At 34.9% G+C, this 19,754-nt stretch overlaps 1 protein-coding gene across 1 annotated transcript; it reads left to right on the forward strand.

The window, feature by feature from the left end:
- The first annotated feature begins 18,550 nt into the window (after window positions 1–18,550).
- Window positions 18,551–19,226, forward strand: LOC110907531 (2-oxoglutarate-dependent dioxygenase AOP3). The gene is made up of 2 exons (XM_022152499.1): window positions 18,551–18,969; window positions 19,064–19,226. Exons 1-2 carry the CDS (start codon window positions 18,551–18,553, stop codon window positions 19,224–19,226), a joined length of 582 nt encoding a protein of 193 aa, XP_022008191.1.
- Window positions 19,227–19,754: the final 528 nt, after the last annotated feature.

A 19,754-nucleotide genomic window follows, 5' to 3' on the forward strand; every position in this document is an offset into this window, starting at 1 on the left:
GTTAGTGGTCTATTTACGTACGGGTCATGCCGAAATTTCTAACATCTATTATCCACGTTAAGATCTTTTGAAAATGATAATTTAGGGGCGTTTCAGCTATGTTGATGTTTGTATGGATGTACCCGATTAAAAAAATGTTTTACACATACATATCAGATTTTTTTTCATAAAAAACGTGTCCCTCAAAATATCAGACTCTGACCGGTGGTCCTCCCCGCCCATGAGGGCCGGCCATGAATATAATATATTTATAACAGTTTCGAATATAGTTACATTAATGTAATGGAGAACCTAACATGATCTATATGAGAGAAAAGTGGGCTAAGGCCATTTTCACATCTCATATTTTTTAAATTAAAAATGACATACTGGATTGTTAATTGCTTGTTTCCAAGTTTTTTCATCCCATTTTCCTTTTTTTTTTTTTTGAGCATTCACATCCAAGGAATCAAATTATGTGTGTGTTGTTTTTAAAATATAAAATGTATAAAAAGTGGTTGTGAGTGGAGGAGAGAGAAAATGTTACTGTTCATCTGTATATTTGGGGGGACACTGTTCACCCTCTATAATTTTTTAATATATTTTAAAAGTGGTTGTGAGTGGAGGAGAGAGAAAAGGTAACGATAAAGGTATAAAAATATTATTTAATTGAAAATGAGAGAGAAAATGTAGTGTTTTTTAGTGTAATTTAAGGTAAAAATATAATGGATTGAATGTGAATGCTCTAATATGTTTTCAGAGCAATCAACTTGTACTGTATAGGCTAGTTTAGGCATATATAAGCAAATAAGCTAAATTCTCATTTAACCCAACGAAACCTAATTATTGTTTTAAAATTTAAAGAGTTAATTGCCAAAATCTTCCCTGAGGTTTTAAATGAGTACGTTTGTCATTTTCGTCTAAAATGACTCTTTTGTACCATTTTGCTCCACGCGTTTGGCATTTTTTACCATTTTCATCCAAATGACTAACTTAGTTAAAAAACACCGTTTAATGAGGGGTATTTTTGAAATTTTACATTTATAAGTAGGGGTATTTTGATCTTTTGGCTTTATCATTTTATATTAATAAAAAAACATTCTTCTTCATCCCTAGTCACCCCATCTGCACCTGCACTTCCACCACCACCACCACCTCACTAGCCATTACCACCATTTAATTTGAAACACTACAACACCAACCATATCCACCATTGTTGGATCTGAAACCCCACCCAATTCTATCAAAATTCGTTCAACAAAATAACAACAATTAAATTTTTCTTCAATTTCCCGTAAAAGAAACTGTTGACATCTCCTTGATTTGACTTAGTTCTTGAACAAATCCAAAACGTATTGAGCCCTACTCGACTCAATTAAAACGAATTCTAAGGTTTCTAAAACAAAATCAGCATGATAAATGAAACTGAAGCAAACGTAACACCGATCCATCTGAGCAATTGGGTTAGTTTCTACCTCCTTCACGTCTTCCTTGAACACATCTTTACCAGAAGTCAGATCCACACCCGAACAAACAACTGACCCAACCTGGACAGTATGATGACCCCTGTAGAGTCGTCGGAGTTTAGAGAGTTGAATGCACGCGCTAGATCTGTCATCATCGGCTTCGTCAACGACTTTGGGCAGTGGTAGAGAGGAATCCGGTGATGTCAGGTGGTTGGTGGAGGTGGAGGTGATGGGGGTGGTGGCTGATGACGATGATGGAGGTCGTGGCAGGTAGTGGCAGGGGTGGTGGTTGATGGCGGTGGTAGTTGTCGGAGATAAGTTGGGCGGAGAAGTACTGTCTTCGATGATGAACATTTATACAAAGCATGATGATCAGATTTTTTTTTGTTTGAATATAATATATAAATGAAAATAAATAATCAGATTTACATTTTTATATAATAGATAAAATGATAAAGCCAAAAGACCAAAATACCCCTACTTATAAATGTAAAATTTCAAATATACCACTCATTAAACTGTGTTTTTTAACTAAGTTAGTCATTTGGATGAAAATGACAAAAAAATGCCAAACGTGGGGGCAAAATGATACAAAATGGTCATTTGGACGAAAATGGCAAACGTCCCCAAACCTCAGGGACGATTTTGGCAATTAACTCAAATTTAAACCACTTAAACACTTAACCTCAGGACGATTTTGGCAATTAACTCAAATTTAAACCACTTAAACACTTAATGTCTGAAAATTAAAGATTAGGTGAATTGGCAAAGGGGCGATAATCGTCCGATGGTATATTTTTTCTACTCGTATAGAGCATTCAATTTCTCTAGAATTTTCAAGGATAGCCATGTAATAGTTTAGTGATATGATGCTTGATTTCCAATAAAAATAACATGGGTTTAATTGTTTAAATACTTCCGAGTTAAAGATTAAATGGTAGTGGTATTTCCGTGAAAAAAATTGTTGTTGAAAAATGTTTGGCAAGGATGAGAACCTCATTAGTCACATATCTATTGACTATGCCACGTCACTACTCCGCAGACTAATTGGACCATGCTCAACGCTAACGAGAAGTGACCTTACGAGAATGAAATAAAAGCGGAAGCAGACTACTGAAGAACTTGGAAACAACTTTTATTGCACTATAAAATAAATGGATTATTACAAGTTACAAAATGCAAAGGTTTTTAATCTTAAAAAAACTTGATAAAATCGTTGGTTTACACCATAAGCTTTTGTTAATATTGTTTTAAATATATGACAAGTGGGTCATGTCATTCTCATTTTGTTTTAGAATCATACCTCTTCTTTTTCTTTTATCAGAAGCTTGTAAGTTGTAACTTCGGTTGTTGTATCTTAAGGCATGTGCATTTCGTTTTCTATACAGACTATGCTATTCGGTTCTTTGACCCAACAAGTTGATCAATGTCGTTTTCGCTTATTTTCCAAAAACTTACGAACTTGGTTTTTTATTCAACTAGCAATATACCCGCGCACGTTGTGGCGCGTGTACATCGTAAAAATCGAATGAATTAATTCAAACGTTATGCGATGCGTTAACCGTATGAAAATGTGTGTTTCGACGTATCCGATTAAAATCAATGTAAGCTATATAAGCATTGTGATTGGATCAAAACGTAAAGTAAATCAAGTTTATATCGTATAGTCATAACGTATTATATGTAATCCAACTCATACATAGAAAACATAACGGGTATAAAGGAAAAACTGACATGTTTAATCAAAAGGGATTAATTAAAGCTTTTGAAAAAAAAATAAGAAATCACAATTTGACTCCACTCGGTTGGAAACAAAATTTACGAAACATCCATAAAATAAGAACGACAACATATTATATTTGACCTAACTCATTTCCCAAAAAAATTAACGTCCAATCGTAGACCAACTCGAATTTATACCAAAACGTACATAAAATATGCACGTAACAATTTTTTTTAAACAAAAAATATATTGTATTTGACCTGACTCGTTTCTAGAAAAAGTTTACGTCGAAATATAGAACAAATCGATTTTATACCGACACATACATAAATATATGCACGTAAAAGGTTAGTTTTTTTAAGTAAAGGAAGTACAGGGTAAACTCAAAACAAACTATTAGTAAAAAACTAAATACGTTAAAAACGTTTGTAAAACCGTGCCAAGTTGCACCAATGCCACACACTGCCAGCGACCACCAACAGCGCAAAAGCTTGTAAAAAAAATAACAAAAAGAAAGTAAAACCAGACGAAAAAACTTTGAACCCCACACGCACGTTGTGGCGTATTAACTCGCAAAATTTAAAACGAAACGTAAAATGAAAAACTTGCTAAAGATGAAAAGTGTGGGGACAAAAGTTGAAAATAAAAAGTGTTGGGGTTAAAATTAATAAGATGAAAACCTTTGTGTTAAAAGTAAAAAATCAATGGGTTAAAATACAAAAATAAAAACCTTTGGTTTAGAAATGTAAAATCAACTTTATTTTTGAAAAAATACATAAAATAAAACACCATATAGCATACACATGTTACAAAATTATAGTATATTATAGTATGGAAATTAATGAATCATGACACTATTCTTGCACACAAGAATTAAAAATCATCATGATCAGATGATAGGTGGGTATATCTTTAGAGGATATATATTCATATAAAGAAATCATGTTTCTGCATAAACGAGCTCTTTGCTATTAAAAATTGGTATATATGCAAAATCACATGTTTTCTAGGTTACTATAAGCATGAGTACACTGTCGCGTAAATCAGTGACGGAACTAGCCCAAAAGTTTAAGAGTATCCCAAAAAACTTTTTGGGAGGAATACCCTTTGTATAATGAAAACAGAGTTGAGTCGTAGCCCATGTTATCCCTGCTAACACATTAGGTCCGCCCCTTGCGTAAACATGTTTTCTAGGTAAACTGTCATGTTAATACCGAAACATGTGCATTTTAAATAATACACATAGTGACATAGACAACATATAATGTATATATGTGTAGGCCTTTGTGGGGTAAAAATGAAGTTGCACTAATTTTAACGTTATTTTACTAATTTCGTGAAAATAACGTTAAAAGCGACAGACGGTTAATCATGCATTATGTGGTGGCCTTTGTCCCGATTGCCGAGTGTTATGTGTCTTATGTCCAAGGCTTGATGCAAAACTACTATCGAGCCGAAGGTCTTACTGGAAACAGCTTCTCTATTCCTTCGGGGTAGAGGTAAGACTGTCTACATCTTAATTACATACTCAAACCCTATATTAGTTTTACTATTAGTAAGATTTACTGAGTATGATGATGATATGGACAACAAATTTACTAATAACACTAACGATGACGTATTAATACAATGATATTTATCATCGTATTAAAGTAAAAGGTTTGTGTATGTATTGATTTCAAATATTACAACATTGCTGTCATCAACAAGTAAGTTATCGTTATTTTTTTTTTCTCAATAACTTTTATGTAAACTAGACAATGTTTTCCAAACTAAATATTTGAAATCAATTTGCTACATTATGGCAAGGTTGGGTTTGTCAAAGCGGTATGATACTACCTTTAATTTTTGACACATGTCATTTTCTTTAGCTTTCTAACCTTATTTTTCTATTTATCTCTTATATTAAATAACAATAATAATTTAAAAAAATCAGATAAGAAAAAATATTTTTTTTATAAATCTTGACAACTTTTTTTTGATAAATAGCTATCTTTCGGTTTTTTGGTTTTGTAATATCAAAATATATATCTTAAATAAACTCAGTTTAAAAAAAAAACGTATATAAAAATATTGATAAACAGACACAAAACAACTCTACATATATAGATTTTTATTAATATTATATACTACACAATATTTTTTTTAACGGCCAACTAAATCACCGGATAAGCATCCTAGGATGCCCTCAATCGAGCAAATGCATCCCCTCCTTTATAACGGTTAGAGTTGGATGCATACCCGAGCCACCAAGCCACCAGTTCCGGGGAAAACCCGCCGCCCGAAGACCCACTGCGGTAAAACCCGGTTTGGCTCGGTTTCGAACTGGCGACCTCCAGAGAGGCCTAGTTCTAAACTTCATTGCCACCACCAATGTCCTTCAAAGTGATGCTAGTGGGAGTTGAACTTGGGACCTCAAGGAGAGAAACCAAGTGACTAACCAATAGACCAACTTGTCAGGACTATTTGAGAAAAGTAAATAATATTACTACACAATATTTGAGAAAAGTAAATAATGTATTAAATCACATAATTAAAAAAGAAAAAGAATATAGTTTATCAAGGATTCAATTAGTTTATATTTTTCGAGACAATGTAAACCCTAAGTTATGGACAACAGGGTCGGCCCCGAGCATGGACGAGGTGAGCACCGTTTCAAAGGATAAATTTTGATAATTGTATGTGTTAATATTTGACAATATTAATTTATTAAACACGTGCAATACATGAGTTTTAATAAAAATATATCTTTTTATTAATTATTATATAAAATTATATTTATGTAACTATTGTAATACACGAGATTAAAACCTAATAAAGCAGTACGATAAAATGGACTAAAGATTATAATTCAACATGGTACAAACTACAAAGTAAGCCACCAAAAGGAAGGATAACATTTTTTTTTTAATTAACAAATTGCATAAGGTCAGTGATTAGTAGAATGAATAGATTTTAAAAGTTGTGTATAGTCGTATAATAAGTTAATTTGCTTATAGACTTTGACCAAAGCCGGAACCATACTATATTGTGGCGGGCGGTCGTCCCTCCAAAATCGTAGTGTAACTTTTACTTAGGGCATGTTTGGCTAAGTTTTCTGAAACAACTTATTAACTTATTGGCTTTTTGAAAAGTCATAAGTTATAAAATGATGTTTGGCAATGATGGTGTATATGAGAGAAAAAAAAACAATAAGTCAATAAGTCACTTCATACTGACTTTTTTCCAAAAAAGGCAATAAATTATTTCAAAAAGCTTAGCCAAACATGCCCTTAAACCCTTGAAACTTGAGCGTTCAGTTAAACCTCCTCTGTTATCCTTTTGTACCTCAATATTTGAGCGTTAGTTTGAATTATCTTATGTCGTTCAAAAAAAAGTTTGAATTGTCTTATTGTAGATCTTATAACCTTAAACAACTATTTTTTAAAGTGTAAAAACTGTTGGAAGTTTTGGGTGTGAATGAAAGTCTCAGTTGATGATTCACTTTGTCCCACATTGGTGTGGAAACAAAAGGATAAGGAAAAACCTTGACCAAGCCTTTAAAGCTTTATGACATGTTTTACTAAAAGTCCTACCCTCCGCGCGCAGGGGGGGTGCAAAAAATGGGTTTTGGAACTGGAATTTGGTTGAACTCGTGCGTGCCCGCACGTCCTGCGGACAAGAATGCAGCTCTGAAAACTCGGGCTCACGTGAGACAGTTTTTGCACTCGAGACTCATAACTGATTCGTTTTTCTTTTGAGTTTAAAACTGACATGATTATTCAGTATTGATGATCATTATTTTCTTTGAGTTTTAAACTACCATCATTATGATAGTTATTATGATCATTATTTGTCAGTTTTAACTGATGCACTAATGACCATTATATGGTTTCAATTCTCTACAATGATGGCCATAATTCAGTTATGTTTCAGTGACTATAAAACCAGATCAAGTTGATCAGTTTAGACACACCAACAAAAAACTTCTTCTCTTTTCTCTTAGTCTCTGCAACGACATCTCTCTAGTTTCTTTTCAGGCAAGTGTTCAAGTTCGGCAGTGCGATGTTGCTGCTTCGAATCGGCGTACCCTAGGAACAGACTGCGAATCTGTTTAAGGGAATTGTGTCAAATACAAGCCCGGTTCATCGTTCCTGCCTCGTTTATTTTACTGTTTATGTTTCACCTTTCTTGTTCATATCATCAGGTTACTAACAAAAACAACAACAATAACAACCATACACAGTAAATCCCACAAATAGCAGAACTATTGTGTCACACCCCGATATTTCCACATATTACTGGTGGGCCCGGCGGGGAGTATCGTGACGTAGTTGATATCATCATAGTCAAATATACACAGTTTATAGCACAGCAGAAGTCTTGGTAGAAATTACTATTACAAACCGAAAGTGTAAAGTACGAATAAAAGAATATACAAACGGTTGTAAGAAAGGATCCAAAGGCGGATCTAAATATAATACAAAAACATCAACAGACTTAAGGCATTACAAACTTGCAAGATTCTCTATTTAACGCCCAGAAGCTCCCAGCCTAGTACGTGTAGTACCTGTCACTTAGTCTTTTGAAAATACGTCAGTTTACACTAGTAAATACAATTAACCGACTCTTTTGAAAACATTTATAAAAATTTGGTTTAGATGCACAAGGCACAAATAATCCTTTATAACTTGGGATAATTACATAAAATAATCTTGTATACAGATTTACATGTTTGTCATACGTTCAGGGCCCGGGATAGAAGCCGAGACATGATTAATAGACACACCACTAATATAAACCCACAAGGAGTTATCCCCAACAAGTGGGTATATCTTTTTACATACGCAACTGTCAGGTGTATGGCTATACCCCGTGCTTAAGTCGTGGCCATTTTCAAATGAAATGAGCCGAGGATATCCAGGACACGGTCGTATTAACCCCCAAATGTTTATGTTATCAAACAATACAGATTAAAACGGGTTATGTAATTTATTAATCACAATCCGATTAAATGATTCCATACCCAACCAAGCGGTAATATATTATCGTATCCCAAGCCCGTATAAGGGAAAATAAGTTAAAAGTATTTACCTGAGCTTTAAAATGCGAGATTTGTCTACTCAGCCATATAATCTAATCAAACTAGTGCAAGTAGCTTTTACCGGGGCTCCTAATCTGGAACGAAGGTTTTATTAACCTATTAGATTACTAACGGGTCTTATTTAATTTGCAAACTTAGACCGGTTAGTTTAAAGAAGGATTTACGGTATAAAACACTAGATTAAGCGATGACCGGGATGAAATGCAATTTAGACCCAACAAGTATGGAGACTTGTATAATATGGGTAAACTAAATACATTCTGGAATTTGAAGTCAAAATGATAAGGTTTAACCCGTTTCGGCTAATATAAGCAAACTAGTTACATAAACCGCACCAAACGCATATAAGCATAACGGGTAACCGGATGAGTCATGTACAAGTTCCATAAGTTATTATGCTTAATACATGTTATGATATCAATAGTGTTGGTGCACTACATCTGTTGATTTCGTCTTGGATCGAGTCTTTCTTTGCATTGTATAGATTAGGGCACGAAATACGAGAAAATGCGAGTGTGTATGATATTTGTGACCTAGGTTCGCTCATAGGGTCATAGGTTAGGAGATTCGCTTATGTGAACACATGAGGTCCGCTCATGTGTACACATGTCACATAAGCGAACCCATATCCCTATATATAGGTGTCTGTTCGAGCGATTCTGTATCGATTGTGTTGATTTCCATGCCGAAGCTCTGCCGGTATGATGTCTGAACTGTAAAAGCTGTCAAATCAATAAAACAAGAGATTAAAGTGAAGAACAAGCTATTTCTACCTACGTTTCTTATTATTCCGCATCTGAAACATAGGAGATTACCTCTGAACGACTCGTTCGGGTCAGTCAACGATCCTACAAATAGGATACCAACAATTATGCCCCAAAAGATTTTAAAACCGAATTAAGACTCATAAGGTATTTTGGTCATTTTATGATTTATAAAAGGGATTTATATGCAAACTAAGGTTCTGGTCATAATCCTTCTGTAAAAGTATTTAATTTATGTTGTAATAACAGTAGGATATCATATATATATATGTGTGTTTACCATTTATGACCAAACTATGCACCGTATGGGCATTTTGGTCATTTCACACATAGTTATAAGGACTTATTTGGGATTCTGAGTTCATGACTTATACCTACTGTACAAATATTAAAAATGGTTAATAAAATTATTAGGTAACAAGTCTTGGGTGCTAAGTATAGTTTAAAACCATATTATGCACCTTAATGTCGTAAAAATCGATAAATGACGATTATTTTGATGTTTAAAGAATTATGAAGTCATGACCAGCTTTGAACGGTCAAAATAATTTATTTATCATACTACATCAGTAACGACAGGTTCTTGCTTGTTAATCTTATTAAAATCCATTTTATGTGTAAAAAGGGCATAATCGTCATCTAATAATATAATACGAAACTTATGCATAAACTCAGTAAATAATCTGATAGAATCTCAATTAGTCCTAAATATGATATCACATCAGTGAGTAATGAGTTTTGATGTTAAGATTATGTTTAAACTCCATTTGCATGCATAAGGGTATTTTAGTCCTTTATGAAGCATGTTTTGCAATTTATTATGTAAGTTCAATTTATGACCAGAATATAATTGCCAAAATATGTTAAATAAATTTACTATGCAGAATATAATTCGTTCGCATGTTTGTTTTTATAAAAATCTCATTTTTGAACAAAAAGGGCATATTGGTCAACTTTAAGCATAAATACGGAATCAAGTAGATAAACTCAGATTACTAAGGGACCATGTAATATAACCTCAGAAGGTTATACTACTATGTAATATGGTCACAAAGGAACCTTAATGCATAAAGAAACTAAGCTAATTCGGGTCAGAACTGAAAGTCAAAGCAAAAGTCAACTTTTGCGACTTTCGGTTGCGAACCGAGCCTAAACTCAGAATTGTCGGGTTGAACATGCCTAGATATGTTCTAATAATGTTTACCAAATTATTAAAGTGGTAAAACATATTTTATAAACTCTACATTATCATATTTGACTTTATTTAAAAACTGACCCGTTTGACTATTTATATTAATTACTTTGACCCGACAATTAACTAAGTAAACGTGGTAATTAGGAGGTGCCCTTTTGAGGGATTAACACCTACTTAATTACCATCACATAGCCACATTCGCCTCGAACAATGGCTGGACCGTTTAGGTCTAAACCGATAGTCAAAGCGTTATTACGACAACTTTGACCTTCGGCTTTAAAAGATATAAAAACCGAACTAAGGAGGCTATGGACACTTACAAAGGGTCCTAGCATGAATCTTGAACTGAGAAGGGCTTCCTTCTTGACCAGGAATCCCAGAGAACAAAGCTTAGATAGTAGAAGTGATGTTTTGAATTTGTGCAAGTTGAAATGGAAGCCAATGGAGCTATTTATAGAGCAAGGAAAGCTCCTATGTTGCCACCAGATGTTATGAGAGCTCAACAAGTGTCCAAAGACGTGTCCAAATACAGACAATAGCCCCTGGTTTCGAATTAAGGCTGTAGAAGGTGACAAACCTGCAGCTGTCCATTTTTCTGCCCAGTTACAGTGCTTACGGACCGTAAGCCTGAGCTCTTACGGTTCGTAACCGCTTTTAATTTATATCACCCAGATACAGTCCCTTACGGACCGTAAGCCTTATCCTTTGCGGTCCGTAAGCCAGCGATCAGGAGACCAAAATTTTCAAACTTTATATATTTGACTCCCGTGTTTAATTTCAATTATCAATTATTTTCGAGTGCTTGTTTTATCATAATCAAATCCCGGTTTTGACAAAAGGTCACTCAGAGGCTTAAATTAGCATGTTGACACTTTTAGTCCTTCAAGTTTAATTTTATTACCCATCTAGGGTTTACGACACGTGTCATTATTGTATTGGATATGATTTTGCGAGGTGTTACATATTGGTAGGGTCTGGGGGAGGTGGGATGTAGGCAAACCTTCCCTCTATCCTAAGAATAGAGAGGCTGCTTCCTGAGAGACCCTTGGCTCCAAAACAACCAACAGGTAGATAGAAGAACGATAGATAAGTAAATAGCGTAGCGGTAGTCAGATAAATCATCAGCGAGCAACATATATGCATAGATACAAGAAAATCATCATATGTTGGTCTACCTAAAGTGTAAAAGAAATTTAACCCCCCCTCCCTCAAGGCAAAGCTAGGACACGTCTATACCCTCACCTACAAGTCCTTAACCTTAATCACACGTCTCCACGAACTCCTATACTGAACCATGTCCTCAGAGAGGTGCAACTCTACCAAATCTTGCCTTTGTCTTTCATCCCAAGTCAACTTGGGTCTGCCTCTACTCCTCCTTCCTTCCAATATCATGGTTTCCGTTGCACTAACAGGTTTTGTCAACTGCATCCTCTTCACATGCCCAAACCATCTCAATCTCCCCTCTTTTAACTTGTCTGATATACTAGCTACTCCTAACCAATCCCTAAAAACATCACTTCTTATTCGGTCTAACCTCGTGTGGCCACACATCCACCTGAACATCCTCATCTCCGTTACCTCCATCTTGCGCACTTGTATAACATATGACTTGTAATGAAAAACAAAACTATATAACATATGACTGGTGATGAAAAAGAAAACTCTATATTTCCCTAGCTAATTTTGGGATAGATATTTAGCACCTTTTAACATTTGAGTTCATATCCTACTATAAATATGTACTTTATTTTGTTAGGCTGTCATTTTCCTTTAGCCCAAATAATAAACAAGTAAGACTTTCCGGCATGTTGATGTAAAACCCTCCTGAGTTGTTATACCTTTGGACCATTGTTACCGAGCAACGCCCTAGCCATGTGGAAGGGGAGTTAAACATCAGAAGAGGTGTGAAAGGCGGTTAAAAAGGTGGGGTGTAGGCTTTTAACGACATGAAGAAGGGAAAGAGATGTGGGATCGACCCAACCCAACGGTCTTATGACCGATCAAACTATAAAAAAAATAATAAATTTTCAAAAAATTTATATATAAAATACACACTTAACGAACCACTGGGTGTCAGCCCAGTGGCCACCGACACCCATCTTAAAACCTGCAAGGGGGAGGTCGCAAGTTCGATTCTTACCCTGAGCAGACTGGGGAATTCACCACCAGGGCGCTTGGTCAGGTAGCAAACTGGGGAGGGGGATCCCTCCCGCGGTCAGGGGTACCGTGCATTTACCCTTTCCCCAAATACACACTTAACATTTTTTTTACCACGCAACCTCACTTTCAACCCTCAAAAGTCTTCATCTCTTTCATTATTTACAAATTCTCTTCAAAATATAAAATGTTTCCGTTGAGCAATACTGACCCGAGCAACCCGTATAACCAAAACCGAAACTCACTAAGTACCCCGAACGCACTAAATACTCCGAACACACCAAACTCTCAACCCAACCCAACACTCACCTCTTCCCTTCCAACGTCTTCACCGACTGTTATCAGCCGGGCCGACCAGTAGAAGTTGTATATGTACCTATATATATATATATATAGAAATGGGATCAGGAGAAAATGGTTAGAAGTGTGAGAACGGATCCTGGTCGAAACACGTGGGCGCGATATAATCAAGGCGGAGGGACTTTTTTGTCCTTTTATTTTCTTTTCCAATGCATCTTTCACACACGTTGTCATTTGTGGTGTGTAGGATTTTTTAGCGTGTAGTTAAAAACAAAAACTCTCTGGCATTTTATTGTTTTTTTAGATCTGTCGCCATGAATTAATCGTTTTTGTCTTACAAAGTAAATATCTTGGCGTTTATGGCGTTCCCAAATTCATTATAATCGATTAATAATTCAAACATTGCAATTTTTTTGGCGTTTTCTTGTTTGTTTGTATATCTGTCCAGTTGAAATTAATCCTTTTTGTCTTATAAAAGTAAACATCTTGGAGTCCATGGCGTTCCCAAATTCATTTTATACCTTTAATAATTCAAACATTACAATTTTTTGGTGTTTTTGTAGATCTGTCCAGTTGAATTAATCCCTTTTGTCTTATAAAAGTAAATATCTTTGGCGTTTTGTATTAATGGCGTTTCAGATAAATATGACGTTTCATCTGGAAGTGACTGATATGTATGGCTTGTAGGTTAAGGTGGGAATTTTGAATGGCGTTTTGCTCATTAGTTTGACGTTTTGTATTAGAGCAGTAAAAAGTCCATGTTACCCTTAATGTAGCACGTCCAAGTAAAAGTTGATGTTATTTACGAAAACGTCACCGCGCTATTCTAATCCATAGATTGTTTTGATCCAACGGATGAGGGGCATTCTCACCGTTTTCGGTGGCGGAGGGTGGCGAAAACGGTGAGTTGTGGTGGCGGTGGTCGGTGGTGTTTGGTGGTTGCATTGGTGCCGATGTTCGGTGGCGAAGGGGGTGGTTGCGGCGACAGGTGGTGGTGGTGGCGCCGGTGTTTGGTGGCGGAGGGTGGCGGTGGTCGGCGGTGGCACGACGGGTGGCGGCAATGGCGGCGCTGGTGGTCGACAACGTAAGGTGGCGGCGAAGGGTGGTGGTGGCATTTGTGGGTGGCTAGTGGTGGGAGGTGTTGGTGATGAAGGTGAGAGAGAGAATGGAATGGAAAAAAAAACAAGGGGTGTGGATGGAATGAATTTGAGGGAATGGAATGCCATATGTAATGGGTGATTCTATTACCTTGACCAACCAAACACATTTTTTCCATTCCCTAGTAATAGTCCATTTCATTCCCTCTCTCGTTCCTGCATACCAAACACTACCTTAAGATTGTTAAATGTTATTTAGATAAATTCTATGACGTAAACGGATGGGATCAAGCTTGTAAAAAAACCAAACACAAAAGATGTCTAAGTTTTCGCGTTTGTTTAATCGTTTTTGTTAACCTAAACATTATTAAATAGTACTAATGTCCTTTCCAATACTTATGAAGCCTTATATGACTTCGACTTCCGTTATGCGTTTTGTAACTTGCATTATAATTATAGGGAAAAGATCAAATAGGAAGTTAATTTTGGCTAGGAAGGATAGGAAGCCATAGGATTATGACATGTGGCAACATTTAAAATAAAGAAAAAGGGTATTTTAGTCAATCCAACTCCTTCTTCTTCCTTTTTCAAAACCCAGTAACTTCAAAACCCACCATTTTCAAACCCCACCATCTTCAACCATTTCTTCACTTTCTATCTCAATAATCACTACATTATAGTGCGATTTTCATCACCAATCAATGATTCAAAACCTGATCAACGTGTTCTTCAGCTTTTTTTGAAGAAAACCTAGTTTAATTTCATAAAAAAATCTCGTTTTTTTCCGGTGATTTTGGAGATAATCACTCGATTCGTTCGATTCGAGCGTTGATAAGTGTTTTAATTTTCCAGAAATTGACTCATTTCGAAGACAGTAATTCGTAGACAATTCAGACAGTTCACAATAACAGATAGTTTTATGTGTCCACTGCGTTTTAGAAATAAGAGAGTTATATGTGGTTTCTGGCTATTCGTTTTAGAAAAAAACACATTTTTAAGTGTTTTTAGTCGTTGCGTTTTAGGTAAAAACACATTTTTTAGGTGTTTTCAGTCCATTGCGTTTTAGAATAAGTCATTTTTAAGTGTTTTCTGGCCATTGCGTTTTACAAATAAGACATTTCTTTGTGTTTTTGATGCATTGCGTTTTAGGTAAAACACTTTTTTATGTGTTTTGAGTCCATTGCGTTTTAGAAAACAAACATTTTAAGTGTTTTCTGGCCATTGCGTTTTACAAATAAGACATTTCTTTGTGTTTTCTGGCCATTGCGTTTTAGGTAAAACACCTTTTTATGTGTTTTTGGTGCATTGCGTTTTAGGTAAAACACATTTTTATGTGTTTTCTGGCCATTGCGTTTTACAAATAAGACATTTCTTTGTGTTTTCTGGCCATTGCGTTTTACAAATAAGTCATTTCTTTATGTTTTTGGTGCATTACGTTTTAGAAAAATGTCATTTTTTAGGGTTTTTTTTCATTGCGTTTTACGTTCATTTTTTAGGGTTTTTTTTCATTGCGTTTTACGTAACTGGTGGTTTTTCTATTGCGTTTTACGCAACTGGGTTTAAATTTTTTTTTAAAAAATATAGCAATAGTATACTCGTTTTAAAGATAAAAAACGCTCGTTTTTTTCTGTGCAATTTTTATAAAAAAATAATGTCGTATGAAAGAGTTATTAACGTTTAAAAAATGGGGGGGGGGGGGACTGTAGGAGAGAGAAACTATTGGCTTGGATTGACTAGAATGCCCTTGAACAAACTCACGCGCCTCTTTTCTTCCTTTCAATTTCCCTGATTTAATCTTAGCCCTTGATTAACTTAATGGAGAGATCACTTCCTAGCCAAATAAACTTCATATTGTATCTCCACCCTATAATTATATATGAATAATGCAAACTTTGACTAGTTAAGTTATATTTTTAGTAACGGTGTTACATTATACCTTAATTTAAGTTGAAAGGGTAAGATCAAATAAAAAGTTTATTTTGCCTAAATAGGATGAGAAATAATCTTAACCATTCATTTTTCAAATCAATGGTTAAGATGAAAGTATAGGAGAAAGTAGGAGTGCAATGATATCTTGGGAAAATCCTATTTATGGACTTTCTCTCTCCACATGCAAGACACATGCATAATTCACCCCCATTTTTTAAACGTTCATAACTTTTTTATACGACATTATTTTTTCATAAAAATTTCACCGTTAAATCGAGCTTCTTTTTATCTTTAATTTGAGTACCATATTGCTATATAAAATATGAAGACTAAAAAAACCCACTAAAATGTGTTGTATTTCTATGTTGTATAACATTTTTTGTGCTGGATTTTTGTACTCTATTTTTGTGCTAAATTTTTTCGTGCTATATTTTTTTGTACTAGATTTTTATGTGCTATATTTCTTTGTACTACATTTTTGTGCTATATTTTTTTATACTAGATTTTTTGTGCTAGATTTTTTTTTTTTGTACTAGATTTTTTTTGTTATATTTTTAAAAAACAAAAGAGGTGCCACATGTCATTTTCACTCATATTTATAAGGACCAAAATGTTCTTCATTCCTACTTATTAGGAGTGCCACATGTCATTATCACAATCTTTCTTAGGCTAGTTAGGCAAAATCTACCTTTTAGTGGATCTTTCCTCTTAAATTCAATATATATTAAACTATATCACTTGAACATGTTAGGGTAATACTTAGGGATTCTCCCAACTTACTAAGGTGAGTTTACATGGCCCCGTTTTCACTTTTACTTTTTGGGTGTAAAACATGTGCCATTATACAAATGAAATTTCTTATTACATCAACATTTGCAATTCAACCCTATAACTTGCATGATATCTTGTTGCATTTTGTTGTGAACTTGCTTGGTCACTATACATTACATACAGTAAATTCATTAACCATGATCAAGCCGAGCAAGAGTATAATAATAGATCTATTGGCCTAAGAAACCCATTCAATTTCGTGTCCTTTTTAGGAGGAGTTTTGGGATGATTGAAACCGTATACAAAGGTTAACCCTTGGGGTTCCTTCAGGTCACACAAGATTGATTGTACACTTGGTTTCCATGCCTTGTTTAAGAAAATTGCTAAAGATGAATCATTCGCATATGAATTGTTACACAATTTATTACACACACACACACATCTATATATATATATATATATATATAGGTTTAAATGAGAACGCTAAATATTGTGAGAACCGTGAGAACGAATGAAAAAACCGCGAGAACTTGGTCAAAAACAATTCAAATTCAAAAATTTCTTTTACACTTATCATTATTATTCGAATATAATGTTAGAAATTAAAGTTACACGTGTAAATTTATATGTATTCGTAAATAAAGAAAATTTACACATGTGTAAATTCATCATTTTCACATGTGTAAATTTGTTGTATTTACACATGTGTAAAAATTTAATAAGAGTGATTTTAAGAGGAGAAATGAACTATTTGATGTTGTATTTTAATTACAATGAGATTTGTATTAAAACAAAATGGTTTTGATCGGTTTTGTCATTCGTTCTCACGGTTCTCGCAATATTTAGCATTCTCAAGATAACCCTCCTATATATATATAGGATAAGGATCCGTTAGTAACCACCCTTTATTGCGAGAACCGCGAGAACCAATGTGAACATAACCAAAAATAGCTAAAAATTTTAAAACACACAATTTTTTTTTTTATAAAAAACGCTAAATTTCATCACTAAAAAATGATCAACAGTGGGGGGGGGGGTAGGTTTTTGGGGGGTGGGGTGGGGGGTTAGGCTTTTTTCGGTTTTTTTGGTGAGGTATAGTTTATTTATTTTTTTTTTTGGGGGGGGGGTGTTTAGGTTTTTGGGTGGTGGTGGGTGGGTTTATTTTGTTGTGTTCACATTGGTTCTCGTGGTTCTCGCAATAAGAGTGTAACACCCCGACCCGAATAGGGCTGACAGTGTCACTCTTAAAGATATCAAAACTGAAAATTAATCCATAATATTAAAAAAGATCCTAATTACATTTTATTACATTACTGAAATAAATACTCTTGGTCAGCAACTTCCAAAAGCTCCTCACTGAAATTCCAGATCATCCCAGATTACCTGTAAACAATAGGACAAACACAAAAGAAAACTACGGTTGAGCCAAAAAATGCTCAGTAACGGAGAAATCAACACTATAAGCAAAGTCATTTCAACGGAAAGAAAAACATAACAGAACTGGGACTGAACTGAAATGGTTACTGACACGAGTACTGAAAAGATATGCAAACACAAGAATGATACAAAAAAAACTGGTACACGAACCGATCTGAAACTGTAATGGAAACTGATACGAAAACAAAAAGGCAGACATATACATAACTGTTACCAAACCCAACACAAAACCGATATAGAAACTAGAAACTGATGTATCGTTGACCATGATGTCAAAAGCATTTTATCTTGTATAAACGGGCTTATTTTAAAACATTATTTAAATAATCTAGTATTCGTATAACAAGAAAATTTTCTACCCTATCATTTGTAAATGAAACGTTTGAACAAATCAAAAATAAAATCGTTTATCACATTTCATAGCAAATCAACATTAGACAAAAAGAACCAATTTTCTAACTTTGAAAAGTTATAATTTAGAGAGTGAATTGCAAGAATTGTCCTTTATCTTTATGCCCCTTTACAGGCGGTGTCCTTTATGTTTAAAATGGACGAGTTTGTTCCTTTATGTTTAAAAATCAAGCACGTTTTACCATTTGGGCCTAACCCAGTTTGTTTTCTCAGTTAAATATGATCACGTGCAGGTCACATGAGGGTAGTTGTGTCATTTAATGTACCGCTGAGCATTTCCCCCCAATTTAAAGAACCCCAAATCAAGCTTCCAGTTATTGATTTATCTTCAAAAAGTTTAGACTTGAATTTAAGTTCTTGGGTTACAAAGTGCGAAGAAGTTAGACACGCACTTGAAGAATACAGATGTTTCATAGCCGTGTATGATGGAGTATCTCGTGAACTTCGCGATGCAATTTTCCTTGCATCGCAAGAATTATTCAATCTTCCTACGGAAGTGAAAGCTTTAAACATTCTAGATACACCATATAGTGGTTATAGTGGGCAACAAGCCATGCTTCCTCTTTATGAAAGCTTAGGCATTGAAGATGTAACTACTACAGAAGTAGCTGAAAGCTTCACAAAACTCATGTGGCCCTCTGGAAATCAAAGCTTCTGGTACAGTCTTTTTTCCTTTTTTTTAAACCTATTCCACATATTACTAATTATTTATTAACCTGTTTTATGACTCATATTCAACATCATGTTTTAGTGAAAGTGTGTTGATGTATTCAAAGGCTGTAGCAGAACTTGATCAGCTAGTGATGAAAATGGTAGCAAAAAGTTATGGAATAGAGGAACATTATGAATCGATTTGGGGGAAATGTTTGGTAGTTCTTGATGATAATCGATTTGGGGGAAATGTGAAGAATTAGGGTTTGGGGTTCTTTAAATTGGGGGAAATGCTCAGGGGTATATTAAATGACACAACTACCCTCATGTGACCTGCACGTGGTCACATTTAACTGAGAAAACAAACTGGGTTAGGACCAAAGTGTAAAACGTGCTTAATACTTAAACATAAAGGACAAAACTCATCAATTTTAAACATAAAGGACACCGCCTGTAAAGAGGCATAAAGATAAAGGACAATTCTTGCAATTCACTCTAATTTAGAAATAAAATAAATTTAAGAATCTGGATTTCAAATGAAATACTTGTAAAAGTTGTGTGCACTGACATTGAAAGCTGATACAGAAACAAAACCAAATACGTGAGCCTAAACATTTTAAATACCATTTTAAATGTCAGCGGTGGAGTACCGGTCAATCCTTAAGTACTGTTTGATGATCCCCATGTTCCCCAATGATGAAACTTGCCCAGTCTACCGTAAAGCATGCCTGGATAAATACGGGGAGCATGCGTTACACTGTAGAGAGTTGCCGGGGTTTAAGTATCGCCAT

The sequence above is a fragment of the Helianthus annuus genome, chromosome 14 (genome assembly GCF_002127325.2).
Source record: "Helianthus annuus cultivar XRQ/B chromosome 14, HanXRQr2.0-SUNRISE, whole genome shotgun sequence".
NCBI classification, from domain to species: domain Eukaryota; kingdom Viridiplantae; phylum Streptophyta; class Magnoliopsida; order Asterales; family Asteraceae; genus Helianthus; species Helianthus annuus.